The sequence below is a fragment of the Porites lutea genome, chromosome 12 (assembly GCF_958299795.1).
Source record: "Porites lutea chromosome 12, jaPorLute2.1, whole genome shotgun sequence".
Taxonomy (NCBI): domain Eukaryota; kingdom Metazoa; phylum Cnidaria; class Anthozoa; order Scleractinia; family Poritidae; genus Porites; species Porites lutea.
In genome coordinates, this window is record NC_133212.1 from 18,349,787 (window position 1) to 18,374,750 (window position 24,964).

The window sequence follows — 24,964 nt, forward strand, 5'->3', positions numbered from 1 at the left end:
TAAAGCAACAATCTGCAACGTGTCGAATTAATTTAAAAAGCAGTCCGACAGAGAGATATCGCGTGATACTATCTATATCCACTGACCCGTACATACGAGCCATGTGCCGTGAGCAGCCGATATGGAACATGTCTCATCAGCATAGTCCCTTAAATCCTTGTATACACGTGCTTCAATATTGTATTGCTAAGTGATGAAAAAAAAAAAAACTTTCCAATTCGTCAAAAGGACTAACAGGTCTAGCAAATATCGGCCAACAAGGTGATGTGACCAAAAAAGTTTTCGGTGAGGGTAAAAGGAGGAATGGCTTCTTTATGTGAGTGTGTGCGTTTGATCGTAAAAAAAAGCTAAAACGGTAGAAAGGGAAAGAAAAGAGAAAAAGACACACACTCAATTGTGCACGTTAATCGTGCAAACATCTTTTGCAGAAAAAATTAAAGTAGAAGGGAGTGTGACCTTCCAAAACATCTTTTCTTCAATGGACGACTTTCGTCATGTGGTATCGATGCTGCCATGCAACCCGACTAATAAAGGCAAGAAGAATCTTTGTGGCTGTGCTAATCGACAATGAGCCTTCGTGGCCGCGATTGTCATAGTATGTCGAGCCTTCAACAGCTGTGTTTGCAGATTGATTGGCGCCAAAACATGGCGCACTTTTCACTTTGGGTCATTCTGCGTGTATCACATTCCGCATAATTATGTCATTCCGCAAGCCTTGCCACATGCCATTCCGCAACTTTATTCCGCCTTTTACCTTCACCGAAAAGTTTTTCATCTTCTCTGGAGACGACATTCAACAAACAAATTCCAAAATTCATCAGGGCAACTTTTCAAACTGATCGAATTTTTTCGTGCGAATTGCTCGAACTTCATCTGCGATGTAAAAAAAAAGTTATATAACAGCCTGTCTATATACGTAACCTTATTTTACATCGCTAATTAAGTTCGAGCAATTCGAAGGAAATACTCATTGGATTTATTATTAACTATTTTGCTCTGCGTTTTGGAATTCGTTTGTTAAAGGGGCTGTTATTTGGAGAAAACGTCTTGGATACTGAATGAACTCTAGACGACAAATTTTCCTTTTTTCACACGGTCCATTCCATTTTTAAGCCACTTATAAATAAAAGCGAGTAAAAACTACGAAGTTTAATTACCTCTTGCTACATTTCTTTAATGGAACAAAGATAGTTAACGTAATTTTTAGACAATAAAAACGACCTTTATTTCTCTCAAAATAAGGGTCATGACGGCTACCGCAAATACAATTAATTCTGCAATTAATTCTGTCGGTTATTCAAACGCCGCGGTTAAAGAAGTCATTGGACCACCAGATCTCTTCCAACGCAAAATGCATTATCGAAACAACAGGCTCCTGATTGAAATTGTTCACGATAAAAGGTGCTTAGATAAAAGCGTTGGGCAAACTAAAAATGGCTTAGAATGCAGTCTTGTTAAACAGGGATTAATCCGTTTAGATAACTGGCCCTAAAAGATTTAAAAACTCTCGCTTGGTCGGAAAACTATATCATGGCTAGTGAACTGAAATTTTCAAAGAAAACTAATCCAAATAGACTGAACTTTCCTTAACGATAAATTTCAGGTCATTATTGGAATACAGGCAGAATTTCCAACGTCGCAAATTAATTTCAAAAACAGTGAACAGTATCCGTGGCTTGAGGCTATTCATAAAAGCTAGCCCACACATACGATGCGTGAACACCCAATATGGAATAATAATATCGTAAATATGACTGAGTAGTTATAGCCGATGTCATAACTACCATGGTATGGCTAACTAGTGACAGAAAAACAACGTTCTAACTTCACAGAATGACTTACAGGTATCAAATTGTAAATTAATATACCTTCAGGGATGATTATTTGCTGGCATAACAGCAAATATTAGCCAAAAAATGATGATATTTCGGGAACAAATGAACTCCAGACACACCGTTATTCCTTTTGTAAAACGGTCGATGCCATTTCATAGCCTCGTAGGAAAGAAGAAAAAACAAGTACTAACAAGTACGAAGGTTTATTCATTCCTGCTGGCTGTCTCATGGAATGCTTATTTTTCAATAAAAAAAGAAAGAAATTAATACAAAACTGGGGAATGGTCATAGTCAAATGGCGGTCATATGGCGGTCATATGGCGGCCGCACGTGTTTTTTAACGTTGGCCAAATTTTCGGCTACCATTGTTAAGAGCACTCATGCATCTGCAATTGTATTGCTTTGATGGCAACTAAAGATGAAATTAAGTTTTCCCTTCTTTTTTTTGCCATCTATGTGCTTTCTTCTCTTTTTTTTTATGGTGTGTGTCTTAAGATGTTTTGTATGTCTATAGTTATTGTGATGTCCTGTACATTCGACACTACTTTCAAAGAACTAGTTGCTAGCTCGAAAACCTTACGGTTATCTAGCTGCTAGGCATTTCCTTCTATGTAATAATATTTAGTTTAAATTGTAATTGAATATTCTGCGTGTTAAGTTACTAATTATTCAATAAGTTTGACAAACCCTGTAATGGAAATGTGAATAAAGTGTTGTTGTTGTTGTTGTTGTCTCTTGGAGCATCCAAAAAGTTTCCACCGATCATTTATGATATTTGGACATATCTCAGACATAGTCCATTAAGTTCATGTAAACACGTGCTACGATACTGGAATCGAAAGGTCAACTGATATGAGCGGCAACCCTCAGTGGCCGCTCAATAGAGCTTCCTCATGAATCGGCATAAGCTTTAAGAGAAACATCACTATATTTCATGAAACAAACACGCCACGCGAGTGGTATTACTGAACTGCAATCCGTGTTCACCTTCTACCTAGACTGTATTTTCCTCCATCATATTTTTAAAATAAATTCAGCACTACAAAGTCTGCAAACTAATTGTCTAAAGCGCTTAATGGCCGCTTAATACTCGGGGGCACCCAGCGTCAATTTTCGGAAAATATCTGTTTGGAAGACGATTTGAGATCTAGAATTTTCGGAACATTTTTTTAAAAATTTCTTGCTTGCCTACCATTCCTAGGATTTTCGAACATCTAAAAATTGGTATAATTGCCCATTTTTAACGGATTTTTACCCTAAAAATGTTACCTAGAATTTTCGGGAGCCTCTTTTCTGGCTGAAATTTTCGAAAAAGTAAGTTTTGATCCCTATAAGTTTCGGATCACTAGACTTTCAGCTAGGAAATCCGAACAGATGAAAAATTTTGAGGGGATAAAAATATGCCTATATCTACCGTTTAAACACTAAAATACGTTTAACAATGCTATGTTTAAGTGGTTTTGAACTATATTCTCGTTGGGTGGCACTGAATAGTGGTGACAACAATAGGAGAAACCTCATAGGAATGGCCACAAGGTGGCCGTGGCTGCTTGGTAGATGTGGCCTGTTAATGGCGTTTCATGTACAATTCTAGTCTATAATCCACCGTACCTAAAAAGGGGGGCAACTGATACATTTACCCACAGTTCTTAGCGCATGAAAACCATAAAATTGCTCATTAAAATGCACAGAAAAGTTTTATAAACTTCAAACCAAGGATAGGCAATGTTGCTATTACGGGGACGAATTCCCTCCCCCCCCAGTATGACTTTATGTGTAATTGGCCGTGTCAGGTTCGAAAGGAATTGTGGCAAAATGTACAGCCGCCATCTTTTTCCGTACGTCGGATTATTTCGGGACTTTGATAGCTGACCACTTCATTGAAGTTGGCCGCTTAATGGAGGTTTAATTCATGCAGTATTGCTAAATTAAGTGGAAGAAAAACAACTTTCCAACAGAACTCCCACTAGAATAATTAAAATGTATAAATTTAAATCCAAACTTTATATCAAGCTCAACGGAAGTTTATTTGCTGGCATAGCAACAAATTAATACCAGTAAACAAAGTGATGATATTCACAACAAATCATAGATACTGAATGAACTCTACAAGGCGAACTTCCTCTTCGCATCGCATCGTGATCAATGCCCCTTTTTTGGTTTTGGTACACTGAAACATTTCAACCCAGCATTACATCTACAACAAGGCTGTTGCAATTCTAGAAAAATGTAAAACATGCACAGAGATAAATAAGCCAAGGTAATTTCTTCCCCGCTTTATAGATGGTTTTCACAGCGACGTCATCAAATTGTAAAACTAAAATAGCGAGGTTTTACAAATTCTTACTGATTAACGCTAGGTTGAAGATAAACAAAAAGTAAATCTTTGTACAAGTTTCCATTCCCGTAGCATGTTTCATTTCGAAAATACAGCAATTTGAACTTCCGAGTTTTCACAGTGCGTGACACCAAAATAGGAATGCTGTCTCGTTGAAAAAAAGTCTCTCCTCTTGATTTTCAGCAGTATAACTATTTCAAGTATTAGAAGATATGTTTATGCGCACGTAGGCTGGTTCTCGAGTGAAAAGAACGAGGTTTCATAGAAAAAGTGAACTTATTCGTGCACCAAAACGATGGACCAATATGGCGTCTCCATACAAAGCTCAACAAAGGTGCGTCAAACGTTTCGGCAAATAACTCAGAAATTGTGGGCTACAAAGACCTGAGACTTGAACAAATTGTTTAAAAATTAGTCTTTTACAACATTTCATTTTCCTGGCTTCTTCCACTGGACGGTTTCCAATTTATTTTTTTGTTGCGTGACAGTGAAAACGATCTATAGTGAGTGCTATGTTATTTGAACAGGAAAAAAAACAGGGCTCTTATTAAGGAGAGCATCATCGATTTTCAACCGCAATTTATTGGCAACACCCGGCTCAGTTTGTAAATCAACTGCATGCAACAGGAATAACATATCACTGTAAATCAGAAAGACCTGCTTTCGCCCTAAAAATAGGGCCGTTTCGTTGAGTATTTTTGAGTCTAATTTGGCTCCCTTAAATAAGGGCGAATACAGGGCAATACAGTCCAATTACCTAGGGCTGATTTGGACCCAAGGGACGAAATTGGCCCCAGCGTGGGCTGGAATAGCCTTTTGGCCTAAATTGTGCTCAAATGGCCCAAGGAAGGGCTGAATTAGACTTTGGCCTGCAGGGCTCCATTGGCACTTTGGGGCTGAAACAGATCTTTTTATTTTTCAGTGTAGGGTCTTGCCCAGTGCACGATCCATTCTTTCCCGCTGTTTCCTACATCGCTAGCACAGTTGCCTTCATTTAAAGCGTAACGCTCAATTAAACACGATTTCTGTGAAAGGAGGTATAGTTAACATCCTAACACGTAAGACACTAAGTGATTTTATTGTCTGCATAAAGAGGTTTCATTTGTTAGAGTCCATTAGCTGCGTATTTATATGACTAAGCGAAACTGGCCGAATTTGTTTTCCTTCAATGAACAAATGAACTTCTCTACACGTATACGTAAACAAGTGATAGAGACTTCAATGTCACAGAGAGTTTCTCTCTTCTGTAGTTACTTAAATGATTATAAAGCACAACGTTCTAATAAATTGGTCTAGAAAAATTGAACGTACACTTCTAAAACATCGGCCAAAGTCCACAAACTGTGAAGAAACTGAACTACATACAGCTAAAAAGTTGGTACATTTACACTCCCAACAGTCACGCAAGAATTTATACTTGAATTTCTCGAGAAGTAACTACCGACAAATTGTTTGCTTTCATCTAGCAAGCAAATAAATCTAGGCCTTCATTTATTCTTGACATTTTGCTCGAGCGTAAAATTCAACTTGACTAAAAAATAAAAAAAAGGGGTGAATAACTGAATGACGAAGCAGTTTTACTGTTCTTGTTTTTCGTTAAATTCACTTCGCATTTACGTAAAGAAATAAGGGCTTTGGCGTCAATAAAGATAATTTTCCGCGACAAAACTCGAAATGCCCACACAAAAAATTATTGATATTCGCAATGTAAGGTACGTTAAACAAGCCCCCGCACTCCACGAAAGACAACTGAAAACATTTATAAAAATAAAATACCTATTCTTCCTGTTTCTTGTTACTGAAGACGAATATCTTGATATATTGACATCAAAGTCGAAATTAAGAAAAGAGAAACCAACCGTAAAAAAAATAAGTTGAGGTTAGCAATCATGACCCAGTAAACAAATATCACGGGCTACCATAGCACAAATCGATGCCATATCAAACGTTTTGAGCTGGAAGGCATAAATTCTGGAAGTAAAAGCAATATTTGAAAATAGTCGTTTACTTTTTTCGTGCCTAAACGGAATTTGAGTGGGATTGAGTGGTGCGACGCGTGCATTCAATAATGCCAGTGCGGCAAACTTTGAATTGACTATTTCAATGCTATAAATCAGCCAAAGACGAGAGAAGTTAACAGAAAAATATCAAATTTCCTTTTTTCGTGAAAACTGAAAAATAAATATTAGAATGCGATACTTCAGACGCGGTTTCGAAGATAACTTACAGAGTGTACAGAGAGTAAATTAGAAGATAGGGAAAGATGGAAGAAGAAAACGATTTTCTTCATCAGAAACAAACTGCTAAGATAGAAAATTCGCCAAAGTGATCTCAATCAAAGTGAAAATTGCGCATGTTAACCAGAAAATGAACATGCAACTTTCTTCAATAAAATAAATCCAAAATTGTTTGGTTAGTTTTACAACAAAGCACGTTTTACACTCAACGATTTTAGTACATTGACATCGCGTGCGCTAAAGTGTCACAGTAGATAAATTATACTTGAACGTTTGGGGATTTTTAACAGAATCAACATCGGCCCCTTTGTGCGATTAAATAGGGCTTTAGGGAAACGATCAATTCCGCGTTTAAAGCCACTAGCATTATACAAAGAATACGTTTATATTAAATGTAATTTAACAGTGAGGCCGTAAAAACCTCGTTCCCAGAACCTGGGAACGAGGTTGAGGACGTAACTGCAAAAAGATAAAAATGCATAGCGTTCACGTCACCCTTACCCCGCTGGTAACTTTTTAAGATACTTCTTACCCCACCTAAAAGCTGGTGAAGGAGTACTTACCTTTCTTTATTCTCCACTCTGATGCTTCTCAATTACTTCACCCTACCGTGTAGTGAACATACGCAACAGAACGGGAGAGAAACCTCATGTGACAAGCGTCACAAGAATTCTGTTTGAAAAAACTTTCCGCCAAACTCCACCTTCCCTTTTAGACAGATCTTTTTGTTAAAGACCAGAAATGTTAACTTTATTGTAAAGTGAACATCACGCCAAAACACGGGTTTAATAGCCCTGCCATGTTTGTCATACGGCAGTCCTCTTCTTTTTCTGCCGTCCTGTTGCGTACTATTTACTATCGCTATGGACCTTAACGTTAGGAAAGAAATTACAAACCAAATAAACAAGTCTCTTGCGCATTTTAAGCTAACAATAACAAAGATCAACTTAAAAAAAAAACTGTTTGACAGCACAGTTTAATCTTCTTTAATTTTGTTCATCTGTGCTGTGTTTAAAACATCCTTCAGTGTTTTAAGCGGTTGATTTTGCGTTAGACTCTCAGTCAGTTTAATGAACGGTTACCAGTGACTGAATTTGGATGAATTCTGTGATACAGTTTCTTCAACTCTTCAAGCCCCCAAGCCCCAATAACAACATACCGTAAATCCTCCATTAAGCCCCCTCTATCTAATAAGCCCCCCTTTTAGAAGGAGAAAGTTAATAAGCCCCCCTCCCCACCCCTAATTATTCTTCACTAATAAATGATAGACTGTATTAATCAATCACGACCGTAAAACTTCTGATGTGGAATGATCTAGGATGGTTTATTTACCAACTGGAAGTTCGGATTTGATTCTGATCCTCGGCTGCATGACCTAAAACTTCTTGTACTTGGTCAGCTTTTCCATTTCGAATTCTAGTTCTTTCTGGAGAACTGATACCATCGTCGTTTCGAAATTAAATGAGCCCCACGTCTCTATCAAGCCCCCCTTCAAATGGGCTTGAAATAAATAAGCCCCCCGGGGGTCAAATAGAGGATTTACAGTACAAATTCTCCAGTCGGAGACTGATTTCCATACATTTTCTTAAAGAATAAGGAGGAAGTTAATGTGGGTGACTCCTAGGACTTAACTCACAGTACCTGGTGATGGGGATCCCACATCCTCCAGTCTGCGTTGATGAGCTTCAAACAGAGTGAGGTAATCAGGATCATCTTGCTTCTGTGTCTTAATTATTCCGTGGTGTTGACGCACATCCTCCAGCGAACCTTCAGATCCCCCATCAGAAAATTCTAAGATGTCGGCAGCACACCCAAAATTAGTGCAGCACTTGAATTAAATGAAAAGAATCCACTAGAAGAACTTATATTTATCATAAAGTTAATGACCGGATGGCTTAGTGGAGGTTAGGCCCTAGAGAGGGGGGGGGGGGGGGGTGCTATACAATGATTCACATGGGCAGGGTCATAGCCAGCTTTTCGACTAGTTGTAGGCCTGGCTGAAAATTGTACGGATGGCTAGTACGCACTGACCTCACCAACACTTTGTGTTCTTAAGTTTTTTAGCTCACCCCAGCAACACATAATTTATTACAAGGGGTAGAGTGATCAAACCAAAAGTTTTATAGACCCAGGGCCTACAGGTCTATGGGCTGGCTACTAGCCTCATGGAGAAGCTATGGGAAATTGAACAGCTAAGAAGTTTTCTGGGTTCCATTTTCCCTTTGTTTCATCTCAGTGTAGCTGGAGGTCATGCTCATTTTGTGAGCCAGGGGAAATCCATGGCCTGCAGCCCTTTGTGACAGCAAGCCCTGTCTGTTGTAAGGCTAAAAATCCAAGAACATGACGTCCCATTTACAACAAAATTGGCAAATTGCAGTATTGTGTTAGCTGGTTATGGTCTATTTCTACAAATAAATCTAAAGGCTCTGAAGCTAAAAATCCATGCCATATTGCATATGTCAGCATCTTCTCACTCCTCAGCCTAGGACCAGTGTTCTCCCTAAATTTTAGTTCAGCAGGTAAGGGATCATTCATGGCCGGTAAGGCAAAAATATGCCCCAGAGGTGCACTTTTCTTGGGGAGGAGGGTAGTGGAGTGAGAGACATGGCTGCACCCCAGGAGGAGCTAAGTTCTTTGAAACATCATTCCCTCATTTTAAGACCTCTTTTCCTCAAATCAGCCATTGTTATCTTTAGACAGCAATTTATCCCAATAATTTTATGCTGTCTTTAATGTTCTCTTTCCAAATGTGTGGCCCATAAAAAGAAAAGCTGTGTGTACTTAAGAACTTTTTCATATATTCATTCACTTCCTTGATCGGATCGGATCACAACTTGCATATTTTTTCAAAACTACTTGTTTAATTTTAGTAAACCTTCAAGCTGTTGCAGATGGTAAGATTTGCTTCAGACCGTAAATTTTACCGGTTACCACCTGATAAGGAGGACACTTCAGGACTTAAAAACCAAATCTCAAAATGAAACTTACCAGTCTCCTCTTCTTCCTCGTCATGCGCTGTAACCTCTGTGTCATCATCTGTTGATCTTGCAGCCCTTGAATCAGCTCCCACATTGGAGGAACTGACTTTGGAGCTTCTGTTGTCTTCCACCAGGAAAATGTAACGATCTCCATCCTGGATGAGGCGTGTGGATTTTGTAGCTGGTGATGTGTGATTGCTACTGAGAACTATGGGAACTGCAAATAGCAGAGACAAGGAATAGAACAAGATAATGTTTATGGGAGCTCAAGAAAGTAAATTCTAAATTTCACAGGAATTGAGAAAACACATGTAAAATCATCATGGGTATAAGATTTCATTTTGTGAAATTTGAAGCTTTTAAAATTTGCTTTCTCAAGTTTTCATTAGAACCTTTCCTTTGGATTTATTTCATATAACTTATTACATTTATGGCCCTCGAAAAGTGTAAAAAAGAATGCAATATGATTGAGATTATCCTGGTACAAGGCTTTTGTCCACTGAAAATTAAAATTACTCAATTTCTTAAAGGATTCTGTCTTAAGCTGTCAATGTTTGCATCAAAGTGCATCTTGGAAAATCATGAAATTAAGACGACCCATGTTATATAATTGCTGTTTAGGCTGCTGATCAGTTTTCACCAACTACTAAAAGTTTTTTTTTTCACAAAAAAATGTTATTGCAATACAGCTATATGTAAGACAAATCTACCTTTATCAAATGATAAAATCAAATCTCTGATGTGGTTTCCTCCAGGAGGTTTTGAACAGTTAATTTTTGCTTCATCTTGATGACTGATGCCTGCTTGAGCAAACGTCTTTGGCTGTTTATCTGACAAAACAAGTGCTTGGCATAAGCAAAATAATACAGGATCGTAAGGGGCGTAGCTAGGGGGGGGGGGGGGGTCCTGGGGTGCCCGTGACCCCTCCTTGGTAGGCCTTCTTTTGAGCAAACAACCTACAATATTCAGGTGGCGAAAACGCCATGACAATATCTTGGCCGTAAAAGCCATTGTTGAAAAGCCCACTTTTTTAAAATTTGTTTTTTTGTAAAGTATTTTCGTCAACGGCTCTTGTCTTTAGTTAATATGGGCCTTCATGCTGCGACAATACAACTAAGCCCGCTGATACACGAGGGAGAGCAGCGGTATAAACCATATATAGTCGGCGACCCCCTTTGAAAAATCCTGGCTACGCCCCTGATCGTCTGTGAATTTGGCTTGTTCTTAGGCATGTACACCTCATTTAGGCTGAACTGCTGAATCAACCATTCCATTTACAATTTGACTCACTACCGGGTGCTTGTAGTGATCAGGTACATCTTCAAGCATAATGTTGGTTATAATTTAACATGAAGTAAGAAGTATGTACTCTGGTTAAATGCCAAGGACTCTCCCTGTCATAAGCATATTCTTTTCATTGCTTTAACTGTTGACAAACAATACCTTCTTTCACTGTAGCTTCTGTTGACTTTGAAGGAGACACATTTTTTTCTCCTGTGTTAGCATCCGTTGGGGTGGCTGAACTTATTGAGCAACTTGTTTCAATTGTTTTGTGCGGCATCAGAACTAAACCAGCTATACCTTGCATTCATGCAGCCTATAAAAATTACAACGCGTCATTGCTATATTTGTGGAAATTAAGTCAATAGTTGATCAAAATCTCTTTAAAAATAGAAAAAGCTAGCACACTTAAGCGTACCAATAAAGCTTAGGTTTGTGACTATTGTGTTCAAACGAACCGTACAACTATATTTTCCATAGATGCACTTGTAAGACAGAGGTCTTATAATGGCCTTACTAAAACTAGCTATTTAAGCTTCCACGTGTTCAATGCAAAACTTCATTGAGTGCGGTGCTTAGACTTTTTTGTTTGACTGGCCTTCGTTATTTTATTCATCTGAACTGTAATTAGGCTCCCTTCGTCGTGGATGTTTCTATGGTAATTAAAAGATTGCTATGACAATATGAGAAAGACATGTCTGGACCTTTTTGCAACTTTTAACTCATCTTGTACATTTCTTTTGTACGTTTCAACTTTGCCAGGAGTCGACACTGACACTTCTACTAGATCATTGCCCTGAAACTAAAACAAAATTATAACTTACCTTTCCATACAACCTTTCATCGAAAGAACAAACTGGCAGTTTTTGTTAACGGTTTCACTATGCTTACTGCAAGTGTGTTACGAATCCCTTTCAAACAGATTCAAAGGGGCGAAGAGTGGCGAAGCTTCGCTGAGTTTTGTTTGTCGTTCCTTTCGTTCAGCGGTGTTAATATTAAAAACTAGTACTCAGGTGACCGCGGTCAAACGAAAAATATCCGAAAAACGGGGACGAAAGCATAAAAAAAGCTAGGTAGCGGAAATTCGCTCAGTTCGAAGTCCGAAGTGCTCGTAAAAAAAAAATAAAATAAAATGAAAAAAACCGAAACCGCGTACTTGCAAAGCCATTTTTCAAATAATCTCAGATCAGGCGCGAAGCATTTTCAGGGACACAAAACCTTTTTTTTTGTTGTTGTTGGCGTCATCTTCCTTTTCCACGTCGTGGTAAATGAAATTCCACTAAATAAGACGAAAAATAACTGAGACGCTTTCGACTGTATGAACGTTTCTGCTTCAACTCGTATGCCAAGTTGAACTGATCTACTTTTGATCTCGCCTCTGATTTCGAGAAGACGGCCTTTAGGACTGGGACTGGCGAATTGAGTGAACATGAAGCACACGAGGATGCTTTTCGGACGATGCAACGCACCGGGTGCAATCAAACGCGTAATGAACAATTCGTTCAGAGACCTGAACTGCCAAATCCTGCTTGAATACACTTACCTCGAAGATATTCTTGAGTTCGGCAACACACACGTTTGAGACAAATTAAAAGCAGTGTTGCGTTGTCCTGGAGGCCAAGCCTTATAACCTAAAGCTTCAAACTCGAAAGGGTCAATAAGATTGTTTCGCCATTGGGTCCACTATCTGGATCACGTTGTTACAAACTGCCGCACCTAACTTGATCCAACTTTTAAATAGCATCTATACCTTTCCGTACCACACAAAGGTTGATAAACAGGCTACTTTCAATGTTGGGCAACTGAATTTATTTCGTCATTCAGATATCTTCCCGCTTTTACATTTTATTATGAAACTACGATTTGTTAGATAATTAAAAATACTCCAAAAAGGTAATACAAAAATATATAATTTTGAATACTATACAAAAATACACTACTTCTGCAAGCATCTATAGCGTTACGATATTTAAGTTTATTTCAATATATTCTACACAACTTTGGTAAAGGCTCTAAACGTCCAACTCCTTGAATTTCTCAAAAAATATATATATATATATATTATCGCTAAGCAACCCTTAGGGATTTTTAAAATTTTGGTCGCGAAACACGCGAGACGAGGTTACCCGTCTCTATCGCGAGAAAACGCGCGTGAGAAAATCTTTCGCGCCATCGCGTGTTTCCCTTATTTCAATATAGAAATACACATATGTAACAAATATCAGATCACAACCCTGTGGATCATATATGACAAATTGTACGAACCATTAGAAATGTTCAGGAGGGAGGTGGATGAAAAAGAAAGAAAAAGAAAAGGGCCATTTGTTTAAACATATCCACAAAACTGACAAAGAAGAAAACAGTTACAAATTGAATCTCCAAAAGAAAATAGGCTGCGAACCATAACTCTTCTTGTGGTCCGTCACTTATTACACGTACTATATTATTATATTGAGAGCAGATAAATTCTCTAATCTTACACTAGTTTAGATTGTTTACAGCCTCTGTTTTTTCAACACACACAGTAAGGAATGCACCAATTAGCGAGTTCAAGGTGAAGGGTTAGAGAGTGGACAAGTCCCCCTTCCTCGGTCTCCCCATTGAAACAAGAGTCCACTTTATCAAGTAGAAACACTGTCACTAGCAAAACATTGGGCTGTGAACAATCTAATGTTGGCAGTTTGCCTCTACCTAATATCAAATTATAGACCAACCTGGTCCCAACATAATTTCTTCAACCATAAGAAAATAAAGAGAATATAGTAATGTTAGTTAAAAAACATATATTTTATATTTGGTCTACCTGGGAACAACCCCTTACTGCATTGCTTCTTACTTCACCACCCAGCCAAAAAGGAATAAAAACAAGGCATGTCACAAACGTTTGACGATATTACTTGCCACTTACTGCTGATTACTTCCTTGTTACACACAAGCATTAAGCATTGTTCAGTAGTAAAAAGTAAAAAATAAAACATTAAAAAACACACTATACGTACTTTGAATGGCACTATAGTCAAACCAATAAAGGCTCTGGACCCTTTGATGTCCACATTAATAAAGTTTGACTGCACATTCTCTGATGCATTTACTACGATGAAAGAGAGCTTTTAGACTCATTGGTAGATCGCAATTACGTCATCTCCGACACACGAAGTATAGTCGCCACTGTTTTGTCTGGGCCTCTTTTACTCCTTTTAAATAAGACAGCCCTAAGTGATACATGTGTAACCTGCCAGCAAGCTTTCTGGAAATATTGAAACCATCATAAGTGATGCATGAGCAAGTTGCGAAAGGTACGGCTACAGTTCTTACCCTCTGCCTCTAGCAATGCAGGTGTGCTATAGTTATTACTTCTTTATGGAGATTCCAGTATATAATGTATATGATACTTGAAAAAGTGTCTTTTTATTGCGGGGCAAACAATCAATTATCATTCGCCTTACAATCTGTGAAATGCCACAAGTAAGTATTACTCACGGATGTAAGGAATTCTCTCCAGAGTACCCTTATGGAAATATATGCGGTAGGGAGGGGAGGGTATATAAAGTACTAACGTTTCTACTAGTTAGCTGGTAGTTCTTCATAAAAATCCTCATCAATAGGCTCTGAAATAAAAATTACACTGCAAATCAACACCTGAAATCAGATATCACCACCCTATGTATGGCAGCCTTCTCAACAGTCTTTTACTACGAACTAACAACTCATTACCAGTTTGTTTTAAGATATTTCCCATGCATATACTGCAAATAGGGATAATTTAAATATCAATGATCAATACAGCTCATTTTCATTGATCATTATCTTTTATACTATGTCTTATACTCTTATTTTAGGTTAAAGATGAGCTACCTTTTACGCAAAAAGAGGTGTTTACCAGTGAAAAAGCTATATCTAAAAATTAAAGATTTTGTGACCTCTCACTCCCTGCCCTTGCAAAATTAATGTGATAATGTCCAGTATGATGTACCGTGAAAAGAAAACCATGAAGTTAACTACGACACTCTAAGGAGTAATTTTTATTACCTTGTCCAGCAATATCATCATATACTTCTTGGTCATAACCCTCTGAAATTAAAAGAACAAAAAACTCTCAGTCAATTGAGACTAGCTTGAAAGCATGATCTCCGTTAGGGCCCTCCAGAGCAAGAGGGGATGGCTCTCATGGATTAGCAGAAAGCAAAGACAACTGCAAGGGAAGGAGGGAATTCCTTTGTAGCTACAATAAGGGACAAAATTGTTGACACACTTCTGTAAAATGGCCCCATTTTTCATGGTGGACATACCTATCCCCTCCCCCTGTTTACCCCCACCCCCTCCCCTCAAAATCACTGTTGCGTTTTATACCATCAAGTCTTTCTTCAACTAAAAACAAACATTGCTTACGGCCTTTAAACACAGTCGTATGTAAAAGGAATAAAATTGTTACTGAAAGTGCGTGTTTTAGACAAGTGTGTCACCTACTTTTGTCTCTGATTGTACATGTACAAGTGAGGGGTATTACTTTCTAACGAAACTTAGAGTGCAGTAGCCTGCGAACACAGACGTACTTCAGGTCACCTCTTCTCTCCACCCGAAAAATAACGGGTCGAGAGAAGCGATGACCAGAAATACAACTTTGTTCACAAGCTAAGAGTGCAGTGCATGGGAAGGAAAGTACTACATGTGTACAAACACCAAAACTTGGATTTTTTGGAATAATTGATAAATAAGTGTTCATTTGTCACCATAGCGAGATGCAAAGATTCTTCATTGCAGATTCTTCTTCCCTCATCAGAGAAATACTCAGGAGTGTTCCCCTCCCCAAAGTGACCAAGAACAAAAAGTCTGTTAAACTTAACAGCAAACTTGTATACCTTCTTCAATTTGATCTTTACTCTGATATTTGTCCACATCTTCATAAAAGTCTTCAGTTATAATGGCACTGAAATTTAAATAGAAAAATTAGTAACGTGTTTACCTTACATTTCAATACACTTGCAGGGGGGATCCAAACCTTGAGATAAGGGTGGGGAGGGGGAGGTGGTCATCCAGACCCTTAGATGGTGGGGGAGGGGGGCAGTCTTGGAAAAAAAATTTTTCGGCCCTTCAGGCCTCAGTTTGGTCTAAAAATAAAGGCCCAGGCCTCTTCCCTGGATCCACCACTGACTTGCGTCATCATTTTAAAATACTGTAGGTACTATGGTGAGAATCGACATTTGTGTTATGAGACATCATACTATTAAAATGTTAGTTGTTACAGAATTTTTATCATCTAATTTAATACAATAAAATAATATTGTTCAAATTGTTCTTTCAATATTATGTATGTATTAAAGCAAATGAAATGGTTGATCAGCTGGTGATCATTTTTGTTTCTGGCAGGAAAAGGAATCTAGATTATTTAAGTGTACTAGTTGTAGACTTGTTTCACAACAATGTGGAAACTGACCTATGCTATAGAGTAATGATAATTAAAAAGCTAGTTTACCTGAGCCTGTTCCCTTCACTGTCAATCTGAAATTTAATCAAAATCATATAATCTCAATATAAGCTACTTTTCAACAAAGTTGGGCATGTTAGGCCCTATTCCTAAGGAGGAGGGCTAACCCTGGTGCTAAGGTTACCCTAGCAAGAGGGTTACCCTAGCCCTCGCATATTTCATTTTTTTTTCCACACGACGTGTTTACAAGGCAGGTAGGGTTACCCTAGCGCGCGTTTGGGTAACCCTACCTTGGTGCTAGGGTTAACCTAGCAAGGGGGTTATCCTACCTGCCTTGTCAAGGCTCTGCAACCCAGGTCAACTTTCCGCCGTCAAGCGTGACCAGTGCCACTTTGAATGGAATTAACGAATGACAAAAAACGAACGAACTTAATAATTATAAACATCTGAAAAAAAAGATCTTATTTTCTGTCTATGATGATAATATTTTCTCTTTCATTCATGAATTTAATGTGTTTTCCATAGAGAACTTCAGGATTATTTCAAATCTTGGACCATTACAAAGAATGTCATGCATGATGAAACACGTCAGCAAAGCTGGTAAAGTTGACCCAGGTGATAGGGTAACCCAACCAGTGAAATTTGCTTGTAAACCAGAGCTAACTTTAACCCGCTTGCTAGGGTAACCCTAGCACAAGGGTAACAGGCCCTTACATTATGAGAACTTAAGTGACTTGTTTCATTTTGCTCAAAAATTGCTGATTTCTGATGCAAGGAGTTATCGCATTCAGCATTGTCATCGTCTTTTGTTCAAAGGTGGAAAAAGACAAAATTGATTAAGATGTCTTTGGATTTTTTCTTCACTTCTTATTATTTAAAATGTAGCTATTAAAGTATGCAGTAACAATCTAAAACTTACTTTGAGTTGAATAAGCTCTGTTGGTACATATCCCACTAGAAAGGCAAACAAAAAAATTTAATTCTTATGAGAAGTTAAATTACAAGAAAAAAGTTTCCTCTCAGTAAGCTCTTTTCCAAAGAAAAAGCAATGATGATGATGTTTACGATGATGATGATGATGATGATGATAATGATAAGTTTTAGGTTTAACTGATGATTAAGGATTGATGCATTTGTGTATTAATGAACACCAACTGAACATGAAGAAAGAATAATTATACTGTTTTGAGGTTTAAAGAATGGGGCAGGGAAAATGAAAAAAAATACACACATATATGGTTATCTATAGGTACTGAACAGTAACAAGAAACAAGTGTGCAATCAAACAAAGGTATAATACATACAATGTCCTTCTGTGTTCTTGACCAGCCATTTTCCCGAAGGACATCCTTTTTCACAAACAACAACCAAAGTCTCGCCTTGCTTTGCTGACAGTTCAAATTTCCCTTCACCAGGGAAATTGCTTTTCAATTCTCCAACGCCATGACTTTCTTCACTTCCTGGTTTCAACTGGAAATGTAAAAAGATAGGAAGTTAACTAATGAGGCGATTTATAGTCAATAAATAGAAAGGCTTAGAAATTCATGTAGATGCTAGTTTGCGTACTGGACTCCAGATTGAAAGGTTTTACAGTAAAGCCGTGGCCTCGGTTGTTCAAAGACTGGATAGCGCTATCCACCAGATAAATCACTATCCAGTGGATAGTGTAATTAGTTTCTCTACTACTTATCTGCTGGATAGTGATTTATCCAGTGGATAGCGCTATCCAACGTTTGAACAACCGGGGCCTGGTTGGTTCATTTTTTTTATGTTCTTGGGCAAAACATTTTACAAGACTATTATCATAACAGTGCATCAATCAACCCTGGTATACAAATGGGCTCTGGTAAATTAAATGCCTGAGGTGGGAGGGGGCGGGGGGGGGGGGGGGGGGGGGGGGTGTAATATATTACCACAATGGTCTAGCATCCCACCCAGGGGGGAGTAGACATTCCTAAATTCTACATGCCATGGAAACTGGCAGAAGCCTTGGCCTGATTGGCCACTTTTAAATGGCTCAAATGCAGACTTCACCCTTTTCACATTCAAATGCTATAATGGTAACTGTTGGCTAACAATATAAGAAGAACAGGGTTATGATTTTCAACAAACAACAAACTGATCAACTTAAAAAACACACCTTGTGTTTCTTCCGAAGCTCCCTATCATCCCTTTCTCTTTTCTTTTTTTCTTCTTCTCTTCTCTTCTTCTCTTCTTTTTCCTCTTTTTCTCTTCTTTTTTCTTCCTCCTTTTTTCTTTTCAGTTCTTCTCTCTCTTTCTTTTTCTGAAGTTCCATCTCCTTTTTAAGATCCTTTTTCCCTTTCTCTTTAATCTGTTCTCTACAAAAATGGGTAAAAACAAACCAAAGCAGCTCCTCAGGGACTGCTTCTGTTTGATGGTCAGAGGGGAGTTGAGCAAGATGGACACGTCTTTTTAAGCTCCCCTCACTTTCTTATTCTAGCTAATTTTTCTTTTATATTCTTTCTACTTTTTTACTATTTCTATACCGGATCCAGTTTTGCTTTCCCATTATTCACTTTCTTTAATAATTTCTTTCCTGGCTTTGAACTTTGTGTAATAAAATTATTACAATAATGATTATATCGTATATATTGTTGTCCACAGAGAATAGCTCTGGTAATTGTGGGTAAAATAATAATTATATTATGTAATAATATTATTGTAAATTTTTATCAAAATGAGTAAACTGTCATAAGTTGTTGTTGTTGTGACATGCACACATACTCTTTTGACTATTACTCGTTTTCAGATAATAGCCATTGAACTGCAATTTGCTGGACAGGAAGAATACTAAATAAACTATTTAAACCGGTAATTTCGTTCTCTCCAACTCCAAATTACTTGTTTCTCCAACCACCTCAGACATTATAATGATGGGTATACCCATCAAAGACAAATTTTAGGTTTCTTTATTTTAAATAATGATTATATTGTTGTCCACAGAGAATAGCTCTGGTAATTGTGGGTAACATAATAATTATATTATATAATAATATTATTGTAAATTTTTATCAAAATGAGTAAACTGTCATAAGTTGTTGTTGTTGTGACATGCACACATACTCTTTTGACTATTACTCGTTTTCAGATAATAGCCATTGAACTGCAATTTGCTGGACAGGAAGAATACTAAATAAACTATTTAAACCGGTAATTTCGTTCTCTCCAACTCCAAATTACTTGTTTCTCCAACCACCTCAGACATTATAATGATGGGTATACCCATCAAAGACAAATTTTAGGTTTCTTTATTTTAAATAATGATTATATTGTTGTCCACAGAGAATAGCTCTGGTAATTGTGGGTAACATAATAATTATATTATATAATAATATTATTGTAAATTTTTATCAAAATGAGTAAACTGTCATAAGTTGTTGTTGTTGTGACATGCGCACATACTCTTTTGACTATTACTCGTTTTCAGATAATAGCCATTGAACTGCAATTTGCTGGACAGGAAGAATACTAAATGAATTATTTAAACCGGTAATTTCGTTCTCTCCAACTCCAATTTACTTGTTTCTCCAACCACCTCAGACATTATAATGATGGGTATACCCATCAAAGACAAATTTTAGGTTTCTTTATTTTCAGTTGATAGTGAACTGAATGGGTGCAACTCAGTAGGTTAAGAAAATATTACTATAACAATACCTTGGAGTCGCTGAGGGTGAAAACTTATTTTCAACAGGTGAATCAAAGCCATTTTCTGATCCTCCCTGTTCCTCTCCTGGTAACGCTTCGTACAATTCTTCACCAAACGTCTCTCCACTACCTACAGCACTAAAATCTACAATAATATTAAAAGCAACATTTTAAAATCCAGTTTAAACAGGTACATTAGTGCCAAGGGTCCACAGTAGTTTTTTTTCTGGAATCCTAGATTTTCACAAACTTACTCGAAATGTAATATTTGAGGACTTCAGACTGTAGAGTAGAAGAGGCAGGAAAGATTCTGGATTACAGTATTTGACTTTATGAATGAGATATGGGATTTGGAAATTTGGTCACCTGTGAGACAGGGAACTGGGATACAGTCCAGCCTACACTAATAGCTATCTTTAATTCCACAATGGCCACCTCTCTACAATGGCCGAACTCCTTTGTCCTGGTAGACAGTCCATACATTGACTTTTCTTTAAACCTCTCTACAACAGCCACTTTCTACTCCCCCCAAGGTGGCAGTTGAGGCCGAGAGGTTTTACTGTACTTATAAATAACCCCAGACACTTTCATTTAAATAAATTTGTTCCAGAGTGTGGGAGAGGGCAGGAAAGCAACTCCAAAGCCCTCAATGCTCCCTCTTTCTCCACTTATTTGTCCTGCCCCTGTGATCGCATACCATTTCTTAGATGGTTCTGAGCTTCTTCTGCCACTGTATCAAGGTCATCATAACTCTCTTCACAGATGGGCTCAGCATTCTGTGCTTCATCCATGCTTCTATTTATTTCATTAACTTTTTCTTTGATTTCATCAACGTCATCATAGTTTTCTTCAAGTATCCCTGAAGTTTGAGAAAATAGCTTTTTTAATACTTTAAATTCAGTATTGAGGCTCTTTTATGGTGGAGGGTACATGTGTCCCAAGTCTGAATTTCAAACATTTTGTTACTCCTAGCCAGGTCCCCGTCAACAGTATTCTATTATTTTATAATTTGTCACTTGTGATCCTCAAGGTTGCAGTTTCAATTGATCATCTTTATGTCATTTGCTAGCATTTAATCTGTCTAACTTTGCCTTTTTAGGGCCTGATGTTGCATCTTCTAACAGATTATCAGCATTTAAAATCTCCTTCAGTTAATTTACACTGTATTTGAGTTCAAAATAGAAGTGAAAAATGCCCCTCTTATAGTTTTAGTGACTTTGAGATTGTTTTGAATTATTCATTAATTTTGTTGCACAAGCAAAAGGCAGTTTTATAAAAAGAGAAGTTTATGCATGTAAACTCACTTACAATTAAATCTCCCAAAGCACTCTTAGCCTGTCCTTAACTTACAACACATATTAGAAGATATAGAAGTTTTCTATTAATTTACTGTACCACTGTCTTCTTCAGCTGTTTGTTCAGCCTTAGCTTTGTCCAGAATCTGAGCTTTTGTCTTCTCGTCAACATCATCATAATCTTCTTGCTGGAACTCATCAGCTTCAGTAATAACATCACCTATGGCTTATTAATGAGAATCAATATTACATGCACAGTCAACTCTCTCTAAGACAGACAACTTTGGGACTGGTACTACGTGTCCATATTAGAGAGATATCCATCTTATAGAAAGTCAACGAAAAAGAGTAAAAAAAAGGCAGGGACCAACTCTAGGTGTCATGCTTGACCACTGGGCATAAACATATATGCTACGCGACAAACAAACGATAACTTGTCCCCTTTACTTTTCCCTTGATTCCTTATTTTTTAGAAATTTAAGGGCTCTAGCATCATAGCACACACTATCACAGCAATAATACTAAGGATGGACAAACTGCATGGACAACCACCCTCCCAAAAATCCACCCCCTCCAACACCCTTTTTGCTTTAGGTTTCATATAACCCTTTAAGCCCCATTATCCGCATACAAATTCTCCAAACTGATCTCCATACATTTCCTTTAAGAATTAGTTGAGAGAATTTAATAAAACATCAAGGCGTTTTCTCATTCGTGATCATTTTTTATATTCTCACAACCTTGTCTCTTGACAATGTATGGAGATTGTTAGGAGAAAATTGCTGTTGGTCACTATTGGGACTTATAGGGATAAAAGATAATCAACCACAATACCTATGCTGCCTTCCATATTCCTAGGCAAAGACAAAGTATTTCGTCGATGAGCAATCACAATGTCTGCTCGACTATACTTTGTCAAAACGTCCTCTAAACCCTCCCCTTTAACTGGCTTTGAAGGAGGCTTTCCCAAGCTTTCAAGTGTTGGCAAAATGCGGAGTATAGGATCTCCTCGTGAATCTTTACAGATCACAAGATTCCTATTAACATCAGTCAAGTTCCCTTTATTCTCCTTTGAACTGTCATCAGATGAGCTTGAAAGTTTCCTTTCGCTCTCTCTGCCATCAGGATGGGGTTTGGGTTTGGGTTTGGGCTTTGGTTTAGGCTTGGCAGGTTCCTCTGCCTCGTTTTGATTTCCCTGTTCAACAATAACTCTCCTCTGTTTAATTTTCTTCAAAAGTTCATTTTCTGGTTCATCATTGCCAGCAGGTGTAAGATGTTTATTATCAACATCTTCAGCAATCAAGCTATCACGAAAACCCGTCCTCTTAAGTTTGAATCCAGGAATCAACTGTGCTATTTCTGGGTTGCTATCCTGTGTTTTCAATGGTCTATCCCTTGGTGGAGAGCCCTTTTTGGGTGGTGCCTTGGGTGGAGGAGTTCGCCGTAAGGAGCTCCTCTTCTGCTGTACCTCATTCAGTGGAACTGACATTTTTAGAACTGGTCAAATAAGCACTGCAAAATCCACTGAAAGACAGATAAAATATGTTGGTGTGTATAACAGAAATCATTTATTATTGATAATTAAATTAACCAGTAAAATTAAAGAGATATCGAATGTCCCTTATGGTCAACTGCGTGGTCTGGAGTCTCATCTTTTGTAAGATCCGGAGAGACGGGGGGTAAGCTCTTACCCACCTCTCCCACCCCATTTTTTTACACGATTTTGTATTTTCAATTTCCATATTTCTTAGTTTTACTAGTTCTAGTTGTGTTCCTGTTTATTGTCCAGTTATCAGCCACGCAGTTGTTTCGCACTGTTCAATAAACTCATTTTGAGTTATTTTGTTAATAACCTGGTCCAAAATAATCTTTAACATAACCTAGTACTGTAAACAGTTTAACCAGGTTATTTTTCTTTGTCAGCTGTCAGATTTAAGTGTGCTGAGAAAGAAGCTGAACTTGGACACAACACGAACTTTCACTTAACCCTTTACGTCCCAATAGTGACCAACAGCAATTTTCTCCTAACGACATCCATACATTGTTATGAGATGAGGTTATGAGAATAATTAATTAACTGATCACCTAAGAGAAAATACTTTGATCTTTTATCAAATCCTCTCAACTCATTCTTTAAGGAAATATATAGAGATCAGTTTGGAGAATTTGTATGTGGATATTGGGGCTTAAAGGGTTAATTTCTTCCACAAGTAACATGAACAGTCCCCCTTTTCACTTTCCTTACACTGTACATACCAACTCTTATGCATACTTGGGCTACCTGTGCCATGGCAGGCTTATCTACTATACTCATCACAAATCATTGAAAAAGACACCGCTTCTCTTGAATTTTCTAGAAAATTCTTGAGATTTACTCCACACACTTTTGTTCCAACTGTAATGTGCCCTCTCCCTCCCCAATGTTCAGCCATGCATATATTGAAGCACTGAGACCACTGTAATACCCAAATCAACGTTGGGAAAGGGGAAACGCACACAAGTGTTTCAAGATTTTTTACGAGGATTGTAGATCTGTAGGTAGCACTGCAACCAAGCACTTTATTAAACCATAGTAAACTACAGTCGAACCTCTCGGTACGGACGGACACCTCTCTTATATGGACACCTCTCTATTACGGACAGTCTCCTATGTACCGACAAAGTTCTCATACATTTCCTCTAAAAAAAAGACGTTTATAATACAGACCCTCTCTAATACGGACAACAGACACAAAATCTCAGCCCTTGGGAGCAAATTCATACAAACTTAACCTCTTTATTAGAGACACTCCGGGACCAGGTGTCAATAATTCGCGGCATATGTACCATTTCCTGTCGGCAGTTACACACACATTGACACTTCATCAGTCAGCGATACCAATACCAGAACATGTCTTAGACGAAGTACTTCGTTTTCTTCCAAAATTTGTATACATGTACAGCATACAATAACATTAATCAATTTAGATTCAGAAATTAACAAGACAAAGAGTTTTGGGCTTAATTTTACTTACTGAACACTCTAACCTGTCAGTGGGGTCTTAAAAGTGACGTAATCATAGTGACCTCTCTAATACGGACACCTCTCTAATACGGACACTTCACTCTGTCTCTTCAGTGTCCGTATTAATCAGAGAGGTTCGACTGTATTTTCAAATATATGTGGAGCTCAGAACAACAATCAGCACAAATCAGCGCTTGTGTGATTAATCAAATTTCATCTTAAAAATAAACGGTACTTTAATTACTTGGGTTAAGCTCTGATCGCCTTAGAGATCGTTCACATATTTGACATGGAAGTTATAAGGTCCCGGTAAAATTTTGCCGGTCGAGGAGAAAACAAGCAAATAAATTGGCACAAATGTACCACAAAAATATCGGGAAATGCAAAAGAAAAGATTTAATGGCAAAATAGGCGACTCAATCCATTCAAAAAACGATAAACTTATCTAGCTTCCGGGAGAGAGCTCGCTACTTGAAGCGCGAGCCTTGAACAAAACATTAGCTTTCAATTTGATTTTTAATTATTGACCTCAGCTTTGGCGATATTTATCACTTAAGCAAAAATATATTCATCTTTCTCTTGATTATGGATAGCCCTGAATTCTAGAGAGCATGATAAGCCTCGGCAGCAAGACTGTTCACTGCCATTTTAGGTGCAGAGCTCATTCACAAACAAGAATTTCTTGTTCACTGTGTAAGGTCAAGGAATGCAAATGTCCTCTGTTGTGAATAGTCAATACGAAACCTCATGAAATGTGATCATTAGAAAAGAATATAACGATTAATATTACGCTTTCAACTCTACACTAACAGACGTTCACGATATCGAAAGTTTGCCATCTAAGCACCTTCATTAGGTTCACAAGATAACAAAAATTTCTTCAACTTTAAGAAGTAAAGTGA

At 37.8% G+C, this 24,964-nt stretch overlaps 2 protein-coding genes across 3 annotated transcripts in view; both read right to left on the reverse strand.

Moving 5' to 3' along the window:
• LOC140953975 (DNA-binding protein RFX2-like) overlaps positions 1–10,979 on the reverse strand; it is a 44,620-nt gene extending 33,641 nt beyond the window's left edge. For both annotated transcript variants that reach the window (XM_073403362.1, XM_073403361.1), the window contains exons 1-4: positions 10,832–10,979; positions 10,099–10,218; positions 9,399–9,605; positions 8,052–8,201 (exon numbers count right to left, since the gene is read on the reverse strand). In XM_073403362.1, coding sequence (XP_073259463.1) covers positions 8,052–8,201; positions 9,399–9,605; positions 10,099–10,218; positions 10,832–10,976 — 622 coding nt within the window. In that variant the 5' untranslated portion in view covers positions 10,977–10,979. The remainder of the gene's footprint in view (positions 1–8,051; positions 8,202–9,398; positions 9,606–10,098; positions 10,219–10,831) is intronic.
• A 1,476-nt stretch (positions 10,980–12,455) lies between these two features.
• LOC140921170 (uncharacterized) overlaps positions 12,456–24,964 on the reverse strand; it is a 12,738-nt gene continuing 229 nt past the window's right edge. Inside the window, exons 2-12 of the mRNA XM_073371139.1 lie at positions 21,893–22,582; positions 21,159–21,284; positions 20,461–20,622; positions 19,773–19,908; positions 18,235–18,433; positions 17,399–17,564; positions 17,014–17,048; positions 16,143–16,168; positions 15,529–15,596; positions 14,699–14,740; positions 12,456–14,277 (exon numbers count right to left, since the gene is read on the reverse strand). Of these exons, the coding sequence (XP_073227240.1) occupies positions 14,234–14,277; positions 14,699–14,740; positions 15,529–15,596; positions 16,143–16,168; positions 17,014–17,048; positions 17,399–17,564; positions 18,235–18,433; positions 19,773–19,908; positions 20,461–20,622; positions 21,159–21,284; positions 21,893–22,547 (1,659 nt within the window). The 5' untranslated portion in view covers positions 22,548–22,582 and the 3' untranslated portion in view covers positions 12,456–14,233. The remainder of the gene's footprint in view (positions 14,278–14,698; positions 14,741–15,528; positions 15,597–16,142; positions 16,169–17,013; positions 17,049–17,398; positions 17,565–18,234; positions 18,434–19,772; positions 19,909–20,460; positions 20,623–21,158; positions 21,285–21,892; positions 22,583–24,964) is intronic.